General features: G+C 45.4%; 2 protein-coding genes and 2 long non-coding RNA genes across 17 annotated transcripts in view; 1 reads left to right on the forward strand and 3 right to left on the reverse strand.

Moving 5' to 3' along the window:
• Window positions 1-11,075, reverse strand: part of Enoph (enolase-phosphatase E1) — a 260,291-nt gene extending 249,216 nt beyond the window's left edge. The window contains exon 1 of the mRNA XM_055073259.2: window positions 10,977-11,075. Within this exon, the coding sequence (XP_054929234.1) occupies window positions 10,977-10,991 (15 nt within the window). The 5' untranslated portion in view covers window positions 10,992-11,075. The remainder of the gene's footprint in view (window positions 1-10,976) is intronic.
• LOC129386035 (uncharacterized) lies at window positions 609-3,811 on the reverse strand. Its single transcript, XR_008613522.1, has 2 exons — window positions 2,427-3,811; window positions 609-775 (listed from the first exon to the last, which is right to left on the reverse strand). It is a non-coding gene; the product is annotated as an uncharacterized lncRNA (long non-coding RNA).
• On the reverse strand, window positions 4,367-7,051 carry LOC140219374 (uncharacterized). The gene is made up of 2 exons (XR_011895594.1): window positions 6,778-7,051; window positions 4,367-6,595 (listed from the first exon to the last, which is right to left on the reverse strand). It is a non-coding gene; the product is annotated as an uncharacterized lncRNA (long non-coding RNA).
• Window positions 11,076-12,995: 1,920 nt separating the features above from the next.
• Window positions 12,996-17,911, forward strand: part of LOC126535675 (uncharacterized) — a 364,982-nt gene continuing 360,066 nt past the window's right edge. For all 14 annotated transcript variants that reach the window (XR_011895591.1, XR_011895592.1, XR_011895593.1 and 11 more), the window contains exon 1: window positions 12,996-13,193. Coding sequence is in view for 11 of the 14 variants with exons in the window: in XM_050182488.3 (XP_050038445.1) it covers window positions 12,996-13,193 (198 nt within the window). In the remaining 3 variants the exon portion in view is untranslated. The remainder of the gene's footprint in view (window positions 13,194-17,911) is intronic.

Consider the following 17,911-nt stretch of genomic DNA (forward strand, 5'->3'; position numbering starts at 1 on the left):
GGCGCGTTTTATTTGTTCGACATACCGAAGGAAGGAATCGGTCACGCTTATGTTACAGCGTTGCAAATTCGATCTTCTTAAGGTACGTAGGAAAAAATATAGGCTGAAGGTGCTTTATCAAATAATGCAGGATCAACTTAAGATTGATAAGCTCAAATATCTACATGCTCCAGGCAAAAGATACCCGCGAACTAACCACGACTACGTCATAAAGCCGGACCATACCAACAGTGATACACATCGATACTCATTTTTCCTGGATGCAATAGAAATGTGCAACCAATTGCCAAACGCTATTGTTAGCCTAAAGGATGTCACCGACTTTGAAAATGCTGCTGAGGCATATTTATGGGAGTTTTCGATTTAGTTTTGAAGTGCCAAGTGATATGTGCGACTTGATATTCATTGTACGTATTTTGATAAATGTCAGAAGTGTGCTGAACAGCATTCAAGTGAACATCTTATTAACTGTGAATTGACAAGTGTTAAGCAACTTTACGTGCATTGACATTGTCCATATTTGATTTATGTAATTGTATTGTCCTCTCTGTTATGACCCTCTATGAGGGTTGACAGTATTAATAAATAAATAAATAGACAACGAGGAATGTGGGTAAGAACACTTTATTTTCAGCACACATGTTTTTTTAATGAACTGCTGTTATACTGCTAAAATCTGCACATTTAATAAAAGTACACTGCTCTGCTTCATCACTCCATGCTAAGTGCAAGTATCCTGTACCAGGAAGTCAAACCAAGACGTGGGATGTTCAGTCTGTGAAAATAAAAACGAGTTTGAAACATTAACGTGCAAAAACTAAAGCACACTCAAGAAAATAAACACAGCACAGGAACATATCCAATGAATCAGAATTACCTTTGAGAGCAAACATATAGTTTCTATGGCACAGTGAAGAAACCTTATTCCTCCGGCTTTTTTTGTGCGCGAGAAAATATGAAAGTGCATGCGTTCTCCCCATATTGTGTATCTGTCACCTTTTCACACACAACAAAGATGTCTCAATGTGCCCAACTGTCTTTGCATATCCATTTCTCTGCTCTCATACCATGATACCTACAGTTAAAGGCTGTAGCAATGCTTAGCTTGAATGAACCAACACAAGCTACATGCACTGTGCTGTTGAGCATGGCACTGTAAGTTAGATTCATGCACAGCACATTCATGTGCCATAAACATTTGATTGTGATTGTAGGCGAGATAAATAAAAAGAAGGTATGTAAATAAGAATATTCCCTAATAAGCTGTGCAGAAGTGCTCTCCCGTTTGGACAGAACCCGAGCACAGCTGCAGTGAACAAGAAGCCAACTTATACAGCATTTAAAATCTAGGTTATAAATGTGCTACAGATTTTTCTGAATTCATGGTCGAAAATGTAGGTGTTAAAGGTGACAAAAATTTAAACAGGTCTCTATTCGGACTGGTAATGCTATGTGTCACCTAGTTTGATAAAATATGCCATATCACTGGTCTCCCAAGCAAGCTACGGCTGCTGTCCAGTTGCAAGTGCAAATCACTCAATTATGTCTAGGGCATGTTTGAGCAAAAGGCAGCCAAGATTACTGTGCCATTGAGATCTATTTCCTGACATCTGATTTCTTCTCAGAAAGCTACGTCTAAAAAAAAAAAGCCTTCACAACAACATAACCCAAACCTTTCTTGAGTAAAGTCATCACACTGGTCCTTCAACACTAATTACACAGTGGCTGTAATGTTATGTACGTCAGCACCTAACAAAGTACAAGAAAATTTAGTAATGGCAGCGTGACAGGTACACAAAAAAGTAAAGGGATAAAACATCATACAGGCGGCCATCAGTGTTCATATCTCCATTTCAATGTGGATGTGTTTAGCAGTGAATACATGTTCTCATTAAACTGAGTCATATTATTACAAAAGCGAAGGGCAAGGGTCTTTACATTCTAAACTGACAAATGTGCTTTATTACGGTTCACCGCAATACAGGAGGTATTTTGCAGTGAACCATCACATAAGGTTTTGGCTAACTACAGCGGGCGTGTCCTGCAGCGGGGCCTCTTGTGTATTGCGGTAAAGCGTATTATTGTGACAAGAGCTAACCTGGTGTGTATGGCTTTAGCCAACAAAAGTTCTCAAGACATCATGCATCCTGCCACGAAAATCTGCTTTGATGAGAGTAGAACATTAGGGATGAGAGTAGAACATTAGGTTCGTCGCTGACAGAAACCATACATTCCAGATTCACGTAACTCTTTCCCAATATCGGCATGCTTCACCGCAACACACAAATATGTTGCGGTGATAACGGTGGTCGAACAGGCTGGTGCAAATGTTTCGACAGGGGAGCGTGAATTCATCAGGGCAACTGCTTTCCTTGGCAGTTTTCATATACGTGAGTCCCCCCAACTCCAAACAGGGCGAGATTTACCTGGACCTTTGCCAAGAGACGTACCGACAAGCGTTTGGTAGTGGCTGGTAGAGATGCAGGAGTCTAAAAAGCGTTGCGAAATTCGGTTCCGTAAGGTTAGCTTCACCGCAATACAAATATGTTAAGCGGTTAGACATACAAAATATTTTGCGGTGAATCATAGCAAGGGTACCTGGCCTTTGATGCAAAGCAGCTTCCCAAGAGGCACGGTAATCCCGTGGCTAGTTATGCAGTTCCCCGCATGCGAGTGAGTTCCCTGCGTTCGGCGGTTTCCCAGTGACATACAAAATTACATTGATTGACTGTGTTGTAAATGGGCGACGGCACTATATGCTGACGCAAAAGCGTCGTTTCGCTTTCGAAAACTGCGCTCGGCTAAAGAGAACAACCTTGACTCGCATATGACCAAAGCAGTTGAACAGGAAACTACGAAATTACGTAGCTGTTATGGAAGAAATCAACAGCTCAGAAAAAAATGGCCGTGTAAACATTAACTGGCTTACGAGGTCGACGAACCAACGGTTCAAAGCATCACAGCCACGTCCGAAATAGCGCTGAAGGCCGGCCAGTACACTTAGGCGCCTCGGCGCGCGTAATGTAACAGGAGACGGCAGGTGCACGCGTACATCATTACGGAACACATATTATTTATGTCGGTGAAAGCGGTCACTCTTCAGTTCTGACATGCTTCAGTGCGTAACACTAGTCTACTGCGGCGAAGCTGACTTCAGGACCCCGATTTCTTCATCTAGCGAGGCAGGTCCGTCTATCACGCTTGGCGACGTTTGACATTTTCTGCCTTAATTTCGTTTGTTCTTTTTAATTTTCTTATCACAGTGACCCTGTATCACGCAGTAGCAGAGCTAGTGCCGCGTCTTAACTGCGTTAGGAAAAGCAAGCGTGTATGCAGCAGGCACGGCGGCATTGGCTATTGTTTGGAAACTTCAAGAGACGCTCTTCCGCGCAGCGATGTCATTTGTATTATTAAAAGAATGCAGGTGACGATTAAATGAGCAGCAGCAAAGCTGTAAAAAAGCAGTAGTAATGCTGTTCTAAGATCCTCTCGCTCGAGCGAGATGGTCTTAGAAAAAAAGCGCGATGTAACGCGATCTGACGGAACAGCTCGTCATGCCAGTGTTTTCTTACGTCCTCGTTCTTTCGCGCATCCTCCCTGAACCAGACTACTGAATGGTTCTGTGCACGCACTGACGATCCTGACGGAGGCAATACCACTCACATGAGCAGCCACGGCCCATTCCACATGCCGGCTGCAATTTGACGCGGCCAGGAGGCAAAATATGCGCACAAGGTACCTAATGGTAACGCATCAAACTGCTCACAGCCCCAATCCTTTATTACACGCATATAGCGTGGAAAGATGAATTACTCACGCTCTAAGTGGGCAGGGAATACGGACCGTTTCGCAGCGCAGCCGGCTCCGTAAGACGGCCGCCATGAAAATGAGCGGATGTGACATCATGGGTTATAGCGGACGTGACGTCATAGGTGAACGTAGACATTTCGGGCACCTTTCGTCTGCTGTGCCCCGGGCACAGCAGACACGGCCTATAAAAACTCCTGGCGTTATCTTCACACAGTTTGTGCAACCGTAAGCCACGCATGAACCCATAGAATAAAGAACAAACTTAGAGAAGGGAAACTGTACCTTCCGCCGTGGTTCGAAAATAAGCAGCGGCAGCGCATGGAACTTACTTTGGGGGACGCCAGATGACGTTGCTCAAACCGGAAGCGAAAGTGCACAATTTTTTTTTAGAGCAAAATTCAATTTGGCCGTTTTTTGCCGGTCGCGTACGCTGGTACGCGCCGTGCTTCCCCTGCAGGCTATGCGGCATGCCTCAATGCCTTCGCTGCCGCGTAGGTGGTGCGTTCTAATTGCCAAGAGCCTCTACTGACGCCCATACAAACAAGCCACAAGTGAGTGAACAGAACGCGCGACTTTATTGGCAGAAGACAAGCAGTGTACATTCTCGTGCAATAGCAGAAATAAAGTTTGCATGTCGAGATACGCTGGAATCATTGACGCGAGCTCGTAAACGGCTCACCGTCGTCGCACGTGGTGGTCAGGTTAACGAGCAACAACCAGCAGCGGAAACATATTGGACAGAGTGTGCCACTTGTTTGCAGCGACAGTCGCCGTTAACAATGCCCAAATTGCATTGCGAAGCAATCGGGAGACGCAGGCATCTGCTACCGCAGCCTACACAGCGACATGGGCTACCCCAGATTTTAGCCATTCACTCCTTTCCAACCTGCACGTTTCTTTTCTTTCGGGGGCCGCTAATGTGTGGCTCACACTTGCTGTCTCACATTGTCTCACTATGGACAAGTCGCTTTCGTGGGCATCGCCTCCATCAGCTACTTTTGCGGGCCTTTCCAACCATCTGGCTATCAACTTCATACGCATCGGACTATGTAAGCACGTATGCTGGTCTCCGTTCATGCCTAATCGCGGCCGAGAAAGGCCAGAGGCACAATTTGCCCATGGCTGCAGCAGGAAAGGGTGAACGGGGAGCACGAATCACGGTGTGCGTAAATTGGGAGTCTATGTCGCTGTGCAGACTGCAGGATCAAATGCTTACTACGAGAGGCTGCTTCCCAGTGCAACCGACCAGGCCGCAATATTCGAAAAACATAAAACTGCAACCGTAACCAAGTGGCATAACAGCAAGATTAAACAGCAATCAGTCACCGCATGAGGTTCAGACAATACATTATACATTGGCTACGAACCATCTTACGGCATAATGCTTGCCTTTGTCACATGTGGTGGTCTGGTAACGAGCGACAACCTGCGGTACAAACAGATTGGACAGAGTCTCGCACCTGTTTGAACCAACAGTTGCCGTTGAAGATGAGCAACTTCCATTGCGAAGCAATCAGGTGACGCAGGCATCTGCTGCCGCAACCAACACAGCGACATGGACTACCCGGCATTTTAGCGTTAACTCCTTTCCAACGTGCACATTTATTTTCTTTCGGGGGCTGCTATGTGTGGCTCACACTTTGTCGCAATGTGGACAAGTCGCTTTTGTGGGCATCACCTTCGGCAGCCATTCTTGCGGGCCTTTCCACCCATACGGCTATCAACTTCATACACTTCGAACCATGTGAGCACATATGCTGGTCTCCGTTTTGAGCAAATCATGGCCGAGGTAAGCCACAAGCACAATTTGCCCATTACTGCAGCAGGCCAGAACGAACGGGGCGCACCAGTTACGGTGTGTGTATACTGGGAGTCTATGTCGCTTTGCGGACTGCAGGAGCAAATGCTTACCTCGAGGGACTGCTTACCAATGCAACTGACCAGGCCCCCACATCTGAGAAACGTAACACAGTTACCACAGCGAAGTGTGGCAGCAAAACCAGATTCTGCACTCAATCACTTCACTGTAGCTTGCACAAAGACCCAGGCTATCAAGGAAGAGGAGCAATCATCAACGAGACTAGGAATACGGAAAATGACAAAGCTTGCATTCAAGAGAGAAGCCACTCTGCTCTGCAAGCATTGAACGCTAAAAACATCAAGAAAAGTAAAATGGTGCATAGCACATGTGCATAGGTTAATGCAAGACGCATGCCGATGCTGCATCAGCTATTTCAGGAGAGGAATTGCGCATGACAACATACACTAGAAGATACTGCTACAGATATGTTAGGCTGCTAGACAGTGACTGGTATTAAGTATCAGCGAAGAATCGGTTGACCTTTATATTTGGATGAGGATGAATGACCTCTAACAAAAATGGGCAATGAGAAAGCTTGCATTTATAGAAGAAAAATTACACTTGGCACAAACGGAATTAACATGGCTAGGAAGCTGATTAAGGGCAAACTGATGGAACTCAATCTTTTGGCCAGCGTCGTCCGTGCTTGGTCAGATGTTGCAGGTGCACCTGAAGACGAAGAATTTCTAGAAAGTCCTTTTTGAGTTACCTGGATGACTCAACCAAATGTCCGTGCTGGTGGAATGGTGGCTGAAGCTCTTTTCAGTCTTGACACAGTCCTCTGCAGACTTGATATCTCATTCATATTCTTCTGCATGTGCTTCTTTGTTCTTGGTGTAAAAGCCTTGCAAATTCGGCTCCAGCCCCTTCCTGTTGGCGCAGATAGGAGCTCCTGTGATGACCAAGATGTGCTTGGCATAGACTCTGTTGAGGCAAAACGGTGACACATGAGATACAGCACAGATTAGCCAAATTTATGTGTGTTTTATATGTTCGAACCAATTATACTGAACCATAAATATGAACAAACATTCATATCTGCTGCAAACAGCAAGCCAATACAGCATATATCAAACATATTTATTTCTGAACCATGTGTTGTTTACCTTGTAGTAGTAGCCAATGTCCACACAATGACCTTGTTGTAGCAGGCAGCAGCTTCTGTTTAGTGCGTGGAGTGTGTTGCTTTATACTGGTGCCGTCTTCATTACTGCATGTCTGGAACAGAAATTTTGACTGAATCAGAAATTGAAAAAGCAAAGTTTTAAAATGCAAAAAGGTGTGACATATATGTTGTAATGATTTGCGACTACAGAACACATGCAAATGTACACTGTCTGTTCTAGGGTGCTTAAGCAGCATGTTAAATAAATATTGCTGTTGTCCATAACATTGATGTCTGCCTAACTACAATGCATGTCAACAGTGCAAGTACTATTAAGATCACAAATGAGAACATTTGTGGGTTCATTTATACACTAGAAGTGATCACACTGCTAGTTCCACAAGCAAATGCATGAAAGTCATCAAGCTATTAGAACTGATGCATTATTTTTCTGCACGAACGTGATGCACCGCTTCACTACTGCAAAAATAAATGCCCTACGGTAAACCAATCTGAACAGCAAGAACATTTGGAACCAACAAGTACGAAATATGGGCGAATTATCATGCTTGCAACTGTTTAATACATTAAATTCTGTACTTTCACTTTATTTTACCAAAGGATTATTCGGTTTTGTGGACGAAAGACGTTGCCGGCCGACTCGAAAAAAATGTTTAATATGTATATTGATAAGGCTACTCAGTCACCTACAACCACGGCTACAATAACATGAAAAATGAGACGCGCGTTCCGATATCGCTCTTTCTTTCCTGGTTGTGTGTGTAAACCAAACGACAGCCTCGCAAGTAAAGGTTTATTTAGGAAACAGCAACTGAGATCCTCACTGCCCATATGTAATGCAGGATCTAGTTCGTTAACTTGTGCCCGCCTGGAAGGTAATGACACGGATATTATATAACGATTCAAGCAGCGGTGTTAAACGACTCACCGTTATTGCCGTTGTCAGCCGCAGCAAAATCCAGCTCCCGTTTCGATGCAGACCTGTTCCGAATGGCTCACGACCGAAACCCAACTGCCGGGCTTACATGTCCGCTTGCAAACACGTAACTTCACCCCAAGTTAAATAACGCGAGACATCGAAGCGCAAGAAACTAGTTTTAGAAACAAAGCAGTCTTGAGTGTACGAACGAATGAATCCGTGCCGCCGTGCACTCGGAAATACCGGTAAAAATTTTAAATCCAGGCCAGAGGTCACGTGAAAGATCGATGATGCTGAACGCTATTTGCGTTTATAATGGCGAAGAAACAATAAACTTACTAACAAAGAGCACAATATCTAATTAGCAATGATAATTTTGCCCTGTTTTTATGTAAAAGGAAATGCTTCGGTAATTGTAAGAGAAAGTTTGTAAGATAAAATTGCGCTTATTACGACGCCTCTGCCGGGAAATGTTGGAACTAACGAACGAATCCCGAAAGTGATGCTACTACGTCGGCTTTGTTAGCAGCGGCGCGCGGTCGATTTTTTCGCCCTCTGTGGCCATTTGTTGAACTTGAGAGTGTGCTACCCCTGTGAACCAACCATGCTTGTTCCGGTCGTGTTACGTGCTGTGCATGTGAATAAGCAGCACTTCTTCGTGTAAACATGCACCAATACATTTACACACTGGGCGCGCGCTGCCGAGAGTGGCTCGCTTTCTGCCCCCCGCAAGATGGCGTCGCGGCAGCTTCACTCCTCACAAAAGAGGTAAAAGGAGTAAACCGCTGGAGAGGAACGGGGAAGCCACGAAGTGAATAAGGAAATTAGAGAGGCCATCGAACAACGACGGTGGGCATCTCGGGAACACAGAGAAGCAAAGAGGGCGCAGTTATCTGAAGAGGAAATAGGCCAAAAATGGGAATATTATCGACAAAAGAAACAACAAGTGCAGGTCCTCGTCCAGGCTAAAATAAAGCAGTCCTCTGATCGCTGGCTAGCTGAAGCTCGCGATGCAACTAAAGGGGGGTCAAGAAAATTCTGGAACCATATAAGCTGGCTGGGCAAAGCTAATCACAGAAAAGAGGAACAGATTCACGATGCCGAAGGAAATTGTTTAGAGGGAGATGACGCTGTGGACTACATTGGTTCAGTTATAGCAGAGTCATTTAGAAAAGACGATAGGGTAATCGCCCCAAGTGAGGGAGCAACACAGAATAGCATAATAGAAAACAGCTTAGAATTGACCAATCTTAACTGGAAAAAGGCGGAGGCAAATGTTCCAAAATGCACGTCCGCGGGGATAGACGAAATTCCAATCAAGTTAATTAATGAACTTGGCCCAAGAAGCAAGGAAACGCTGATAAAAGCATTGGAGGCAGTCATAACAAATAAGCAAATTCCGTACAGCTGGAAACAGAGTAAAATGAATTTGATTTATAAAGGAAAAGGTGATAAGAAGAACATAAAATCTTTCCGACCAATTACGATAACATCAGTTATATATAGGCTGACGATGCAGGCGGTGAAATTAAAAATGCAGTCATGGGTAGAAAGTAATAGAATACTTGGAGAACTTCAGAACGGGTTCAGAAGTGGTAGGCGCTTAGATGATAGCCTGTTCGTGCTTACCCAGTGCATAGAAATAGCTAAGGCGGAAAATAGACCTCTGTATTTAGCCTTCCTGGACATAAGTGGTGCATACGACAATGTGAACAGGGAACTCCTGTGGAACATATTAAAAGCTGAAGGTATCGGTAATGAGGTAATTGATTTTCTACAGGAACTATATCGAGAAAATAATGTTGAAATAACATGGGAAGGAATCAAGAGTACGACAACTGTCGAGGTTCACAAAGGATTAAGGCAAGGTTGTCCTCTATCACCGCTGCTGTTCATGCTTTATATGATAAGCATGGAAAGAAGGTTACAACGAAGCAATCTAGGGTATAATCTGTCGTACAGATTAGGCGAAAAGGTTGTTGAGCAACGAGTACCGGGTTTAATGTATGCGGACGATATTGTACTGTTCGCAGATAGCCAGGAAGATTTGCAAACTCTGGTTAATTACTGTGGGGACGAAGGAGACAGTTTAGGTTTCAGTTTTAGTGCAGCTAAGTCCGGTGGGATATTTTTCAACGATACAACTGATCAGGAGCTTACAATACAAGGCCACGAAATACCCCGAGTGGCCGAATACAAGTATCTCGGGGTTTGGATAAACAAAGGGCAGATGTACACGGAAAAGCACGAACAGTCTCTAATAGCAAAAGGGCGAAGAGATGCCGGAATAATGAAACATAAGGCATTGTGGGGTTACAACAGGTATGAGGTACTGAGAGGCATTTGGAAGGGAGTAATGGTGCCGGGGCTTACTTTCGGGAATGCGGTCCTGTGTTTAAGGCCAGAGGTTCAGTCGAGACTAGAGGTAAATCAGAGAGCTGTGGGAAGGTTAGCACTAGGTGCCCACGGGAAAACCACAAACGAAGCAGTACAGGGAGATATGGGCTGGGCGTCATTCGAAGCACGGGAAGCTCAGAGTAAAATCCTATACGAAAAACGTCTGAGGAAATTGGATGATAACAGGTGGGCAGCTAAGGTGTTTAAATACCTATACAGAAAGAGCGTTGACTCACAATGGCGGAAAAGAACTAGAAAGCTAACCAGTAAGTATGCCAGACACGAGGACGAAAAAGGACAGAGCATTAAACGACAGGTTAAAAATGCGGAAGGTAAAAATTGGATAAACTCAATGGGAAAGAAGCATAGTGTAGAACTATATCGATACTGGAAACAGCAGATCAGGAAGGAAGCGTTTTACGATAACTCAAGAGGCAGTGCCCTACTCTTTGAAGCTAGATCAGGATGTCTTAGAACGCGGAGCTATAAAAAGAAATTTAACGAAGAAGAAGACACATGTACTGTGTGTGGTAAATATGTAGAAACAATGGAACACCTCATACTAAAATGTGATGGTATCAACCCCGATGTCGATGCGGCCACAGTCACCCTTCCTGAGGCCCTAGGGTTCAGAGATAATGATAGTCATGTAAATAAAGGTGCGGTGGAAATTAGCAAAAGGCGATTGGAGGATTGGTGGCTCAAAAGCAGAGAGGTGACATAAGGTTAAAAGGGTAGGAAGACGTATTTAAAGAAAATCGAGAAATTCAATCACACACAACACAGATAAAAATTAAAGGCAAAATAAAAATCTGAGCATGGTGGCAACTGCCATCGCCCCGTTTCAAAGGGGACGCTCCTACCTTCCATCCATCCATCCTTGACGGGTGCCCCCTCCACTCCAGCAATTTTCTTTAACCTCCTTGGGTGAACCTAACGGTTTCGGGCCCTAAGCGTTGGAACCAGGGGCGCTATTCTGGACACGCATGGCGGCTGCACGGCCGCCATTATCCGCCATGTTTACTCTCTGATTGGATGTCGAGAGGTCACGTATGTTGAAATTTGTGCCGGGAAGCGGATGTATTGCAAAATGCAATTTTGCGTTTTCATCAAGATGACGAAACGTGACGTGGAGCTGCAAATTTTATGGACTAATACATTTTTTTCGTCCTTGGCAGATATAATGGGATGTTAGCGCTTCAAAAAGAATGTGAGCGGTAGCGTGCAGAAGCCAGTGCAATGCATCTGCAATTGCGCGAATATGTGGTGGCGATCCAAGATATGCGCCATGCCAGCTTGCTGATTGGCTGAAGGAATATCTCATGAGGAGCGTCACAGGAAGGGCTGTTTCGTAAACGTCATTTTGACGATGCGTGACGTTGCGCTGGGCCGCCATTGCTGAGATTTTCCGCCATAATTTTTGCTGCGACGAGCCGCGCGAATTATGCTAATGAGCAGCCATATGCAATGGCAGCCGAGAGGAATGCGTATCGCCACATTTTCCCCGTCGTTTGGCACCACGAAAATCTTTTGTTCATAACGCGTGCTCATAGTATTTGCATCGCTCTCGGGTGGTGTTGGCATTTGTGTTTGGGGCCATCATTTTTTAAAAGAACGCGTTTATACGAAATAATATTGGTTGAACATTGCAAACTTTCGGCAATGTTGTCCACTTTTCACTGCTGCATTTGTATTGTAATCAAGATTAATGCCTTTTTGCACAATCAAAAGTTATGACAACGGCCTCTTTCTAATTTATAAAAAGAAATGTACGCAAGGCGGCGCCTTGAAGTTTCCTCCCTCGGTGCGAGTAACCAGCGAAATGAACAAGAGATGGCAGCGCCGGCGCTTGCGTCGCGCTAGTGGATATCTCTGGCGCGCGCAACGCTATCGGTGATACTCGGCCGTTTCTCAGCCAGCCGAGTCGGGCTGAGTCACTTGCGTTTCACGAGATAGCGATGACGTGGCCTAGAACGTGCGCGCATCACCACTGGTAGGTCGCGCATGTTGTCTCAAGCAAGAAAACAAGCGCATTGGCGCCAACCATGCGATGACTCATTCCATTTTCCGGGGACATGCATCCCAGCTATTGAAGCAGACGACGGCTTGTACGCAGCAGACGACGGAAGCGAGAAGCGTTTTCGACGGAATAATCCTATGCTTTGAGATAGCTGCTTTATTTTTACTGCGGAGGAAAACTGTTTTGCTTTACTGGTAACGCTACATTCAGTGCCATCTTTTCAGTTTCTTAGGCGAAACGTCAAGTTGGCGTCACGTTACATAAGCAAAACTGGGCCACCAGCGCCATTTTGTTTGCGTCGCGCCTACGTCACGCACCGAAGAAAATGGCGGAATGTCCAGAATAGCGCCACAGGGCACTATAACGCTTACCCCCCCCTTGCCACTCCGTCGACCGGGTCGCAGGAAGGGCGGTTTTTTATTCGGTAGCGAATTTCAAGGATCACGAGTTGAGAGATACATCTGGAAAAAGAAAGAAGAGAAGCTCTACAATTATTTTGAAGCGTATGCAGGTAATTAAATCTATTTCGTATGTGGTATTATTATGATGTTTTTTTTTGGACTCGATATGTTCATCGTATCCATCCTACAAGAAATAGTTTGTCATGTTGCAACGTACAGCTTAATAAAGCATCTTATTTGTGTAAAAACAACGACTCACATTATAAGGACGTTAGGCCATTCTCCGTTACTTTCTTCGCACTTCGGAGGAGACGCATCGCTTCGCGTACGCGACGCCAACAGTATCGTTGATACCGAAACTGCAACACCGAAACCACCAAACATTGCAGCCTTGCAGCTAAATGCGCGCTAGGGATTTCGGGCGTGCGTCGCAACGTGGCAGATGTTGACGAATGAGAGTGATGTTTGAAACACGAATGGGCCAATGTGACGGCGCACTTTTGGTCACGTGGGTAAAGATAAGCCAATCGACTGCCACTTGGTCCGCTGTCGTCGCGGTGCCACTTCTCGTGCGTGTGTTCGTGTGGCTGTGGCAAAGTGGTGAAGTGGTGTTGCACCTGTTCGGCGACAGCAGATACGCTCAACTCTGCATAGTCAAGGTGAGCCGCTGTCGTAGCTTTCGTTGTCGCCAGAGAAGGTTGATGCTTTGCGGTTATAAATGAAGTGCGTTTCTAGCCGGGCCCAACAGCTCCACTTCGGCGACCCGATGTGTCAGTACGGGCTGCGCTTAGGCCTAGACGTGTAGTACTGCTGATGGGCCGATTGAGGTGCCAGTGCCGACGAGGGCAACGGGGCCAGCAGTCACTGCGTACCGATGCAAACTCCCAGGCCCAGTCAGCTACATCGCGTATCCGTTGCAAGCGGATAGTCGTCGTGGCTCGATTTCAGCGCAGACACGACGCGGCGATGTAGTGTTGTCGGATATGCGAGCTGTGTTTCGGCTCCGGCTGCGCGGTGGTGTTGCTTGTCGGGCATGTCGATTTGACAGGCCGGACGTGCAGTTGTCGCAGCACGCCTCTCCCATTATTCTACTTGCCTATTGCATCGAGGGTTCGCGTTCATGCCGCGATCCCCTGAGAATGTGTGCGTGCCGCATCCGTTCACAGGCCCGGCACCTTAGGGTCGCGCCACCTGCTCCGAAGGCTTGCCCGCGTAGCAGGCACCCTGCGACGTTCCGCATCTGTCAATTGCGTGGGACTTGTGGCGGCAAGCGGATGGAGCCGATCACAGTGTCGTGAGGAGGCGGTCCCCGGTGCACTCTCCTGAACAGCGCCTCGCGGTAAACGACCTGGAGCCAATGGTCGGGAAAATCTCTGGCGGGGAGCGTCACGCACCTTTTCCTGGCAAACGCGATTACTGCTGCTGCGGTACACGCCCTCCCGTGTTCTGCATCTGTGTATTCCGATAGTTCCCACCACGTCGACGCCAGAGATGAGGCCGAAGTGTCAAAAAAAGTAGGGCGAAGGTTTTTTTCCCGTTCGTTGCGTCGTCTGCTAGCGTACGTGTCACAGGCTCGATTGCGCGCGTACTTAGGTGATGAACTCGCTGTGTATGATGCTAGCCTAGCGCGACATGTGCCTGTGCTTGTATGCGCACCCTCCGAGGAATGCAGACACCAGAGGAGTCGGCCTCGAAGCTCGCCACCATCATTCTTCGGCTGTTGTTTCCCCGGCAGTTAGGGGGCCTGCCAGCGCGCGCTATTTGACAAGCCGGTCATCGCCGGTTTTCGCGCTCGCGTCAATTGTCTCGTGTACCGTTCAGTTGTAGCAGGGCTTCAGTTACGACTGCCGTGCAGACGCATGCACGATGATGCAGCTGCCTGTACTGAACGTAAATTGAATGTGGATAGCCTCTTCTTAGACCATCTATGGTTCCATGGTGATTCAGCTGTCTATAGTTTCGTATCACTAGCCACTGGGTTCCATCATAGAGTTTCTCACTACATTACCTAGAGGGAAATCTGGCGCTGCTGCGCTGTGGTATGCATGGGAATGCCCTATATTGTGGATTCGGATTGGCATCGTTCTCGTAGAGACAGGACACCTTGAAGACGCGCTTGGCAAGTACCGTTCTGTCTGTCACAATGATTCATTTTCTACTAGAACAGTACGTTGCATGCGGGCTCAGTTGCCAGGCAATATGTAAAGAAATTTATCACTCCACAGACGATGTGTAAATGAGAATGCCAACTGCAGTGGGAATAAGCCATGCACAAATGGTGTGCCAAGATTTCAGAAAGTGCTGAACAATAACGCAGTAGTCGAAAAGTACACTCTGTATAAAGTGCCGAAGCTCTTCGCTATGATTCTAAGAAATAATTGTGCATTTCTGACCTGTTCAAGGTGCGATTGAGAGTTACTGTGATGTTGCTGTGCTTTTACTCTCGGCTCTGCAGCACTGCTTGAGTGCTCTAGACAGAAGCTGGGATGTCTGTACAGCAATCAAGGGAAATTGAAAACTCTTCACGATTCACGAGAAGGTTTCGTCCTGTGTTGTACTGCTTTTAGAAAACAAAAAACAAACCTAGGGCTAGAACACACCTTTAAGAATAGTTTATTTACTTATATTGTCTTGTGAAGATTGCAATGTCTCATATATGGCTGCCTTATTTGATAGGTGGTTGCCCATTATGACTTGAAAGTGAAAAACCAACTTCTGTTTACTTCTCAAGTTGTGGTTACGGAGGTCGGTTGCCTTATGTAGTGAAAGTGCCAATTAGCTTCATGAACTCGCAGTGTGTTTTTCAAAACAAGAAAGGGGGTCACCGGAAGCTGCTTAAAACTGATTAACAGTGGTAGAGCATGGAATGTGGCACATCAGTTATGCAAAATCCCACCCGGTGGAGAAAGGTTTATCAAAGGGAAAAAAATTGACATCCACTCGAGTGTAGCACAAAGCTACAAAGGAAACCCTTATGGCTTCTCAGAAAGTAAGCTTGACAGTTGAAAAATTTTGCCATGGTTCGGTGATGAAGCTTTCCTGGGAAGGTCGCTCTACCATGTGAGCTAACCAGGAGGCTAGCATATTCTAGCATGAGGAAACTTAATCGTCAGCTCTAAGCACAGGGACAAGGAATGTCGCCAAGCCAACGTTTCCTTGTCATTGCAAGGACAGCAACTGCTTTTCACTTGCTGCCCATTGTTTCTTTTGTTGCTGAAAAGCATTTGCTACCCTTCTGAAGATATGTTTCTATCGAAAAGCTTCCTATAATGGCATTCCTCGTTCGGATACCCGAGTCAGATGAGAAAATTTAGTAACACTTTGAGCAAGTGCTTTTTGCATCACTGTCATTTGGTGGCTGTATCACAAAAAGCCAACAAATACTGACACCAAGGACAATATAGAGGAAATTACTTGTGCTTAGTAAATGAAATAAAGAAACGATAAATTAATGGAAATGAAAGTGGATGAAAAAACAACTTGCTGCAGGTGGGGAACGATCCCATAACCTTTGCATTTCGCGTGTGATGCTCTACCAATTGAGCTACCGTGGTGCCGTTTCCCCATCCACTATCTTGGGTATTTGTTTCTTAGTAGAACCCTGGGAGTGTTAGCCGGCACCACCATTCACAGACCTTGGCGGCGGATGTGGAACACCCTTTCTGCCGCAGGCGTCGCGAGAACGTGATCTTTTTTGGGTGAAGGCAACCGGTCAATAAACCCACACATGCTACCTGAAGGCATCAATGTTGCCGGATTCGAGACCCTCGTTATGTAATAAACGAGAAGAAAGGGGGTTAACCGAGGGGCCCAATTTTTATTAGTCATAACATAAGAGGCCAACAAACACTGACACCAAGGAGAACATAGAGAAAATTACTTGCGCTTAATAAATGAAGTAAGAAAACGATAAATTAATGGAAATGAACGTGGATGAAAGAACAACTTGCCGCAGGTGGGATTGTTTTTTATCCACTTTCATTTCCAATAATTTATCTTTTCCTTACTTCATTTATTAAGCGCAAGTAATTTCCTCTATGTTGTCCTTGGTGTCAGTGTTTGTTGGCTTCTTATGTTATGATTAATAAAAATCGGGCCGCTCGGTTAGCCCCCTTTCTTCTCGTTTATTACATAATGAGGGTCTAGAATCCGGCAACACTGATGCCTTTAGGTAGCACGTGTGGGTTTATTGATCAGTTGCCTTCACTCAAAAAAGATCATGTTCTCGTGACGCCTGCGGCAGAATGGATGTTCCACATGAAAGGATGTTCCACATCTGCCGACAAGGTCTCTGAGTGGTGACGCTGGCTAACGCTCCCAGGGTTCTACTAGGAAACAAATACCAAAAAAAGTGGATGAGGAAACGGCGCCGCGGTAGCTCAATTGGTAGAGCATCGCACGCGAAATGCAAAGGTTGTGCGATGGTTCCCCACCTGCAGCAAGTTGTATTTTCATCCACTTTCATTTCCAATAATTTATCTTTTCCTTACTTCATTTATTAAGCGCAAGTAATCTCCCCCATGTTGTCCTTGGTGTCAGTGTTTTTTGGCTTAAATTATGACTAATAAAAATCGGGCCCCTCGGTTAACCCCCTTTCTTATCAGTTAAATGGTATATAGTTACAATCAGAAATACCAGAGGTTGAGTTATTAATTGCATATAAAAGTTTTAAGGCTTCAATGCGATAACGTGAAAGTAATGGCTCATTGTTCAAAGGTTGTTGAGCGTGTGTTGGTGAGAAACTACAGCTGTAATTTTGGCAAATGAAACGGATAGATTTTCATTGAACTTTATTGAGCGAGTTTATTTCACGTTGTTTGTAGGGCAACCAAACAGGTGCATATTCTAGAACAGAGCTAATTAACGTTTTATGTTATACCAGTTTAGTATCGTGAGGGTCTCAGCTAAAGTATGGCGCAAATAACCTAATTTTTTTAGAGCTTTCCTGTTTACATATTTGAGGTGTTTAGACCAGGAAAGATGTTCTGTTAGAATGACACCTAAGTACTAATAATGAGACACTCTAAGTTGGATGCCATCCAGAGAATAATTGAATGAGAGGGGGCTCTGTCTATCGGCAAATGACATCACAACTGTTATTACCAACAGTTGATGTTCATTTGCGATGTTTTGCACCAAGTGCAGAAAGACATAAGCAATTGGGCAAGGTGGTGATGGTCATCAATGGAGTTCATAGATTTGAAGAATGCAGTCATCTGCATAATGTCTAATTTCAGTTAAAATGCTACGAGGTAAATCATTAATACATAGACATAATAAAGAGCCTAATATGGATCCCTGAGGAACGCGTCACTTAACGTAGACGGGAGTTGATTCCACTTAGTTAAAAGAAACAAATTGTGAGCAACAACGAAGA

The sequence above is a fragment of the Dermacentor andersoni genome, chromosome 7 (genome assembly GCF_023375885.2).
Source record: "Dermacentor andersoni chromosome 7, qqDerAnde1_hic_scaffold, whole genome shotgun sequence".
In the NCBI taxonomy this organism is placed as follows: Eukaryota; Metazoa; Arthropoda; class Arachnida; order Ixodida; family Ixodidae; genus Dermacentor; species Dermacentor andersoni.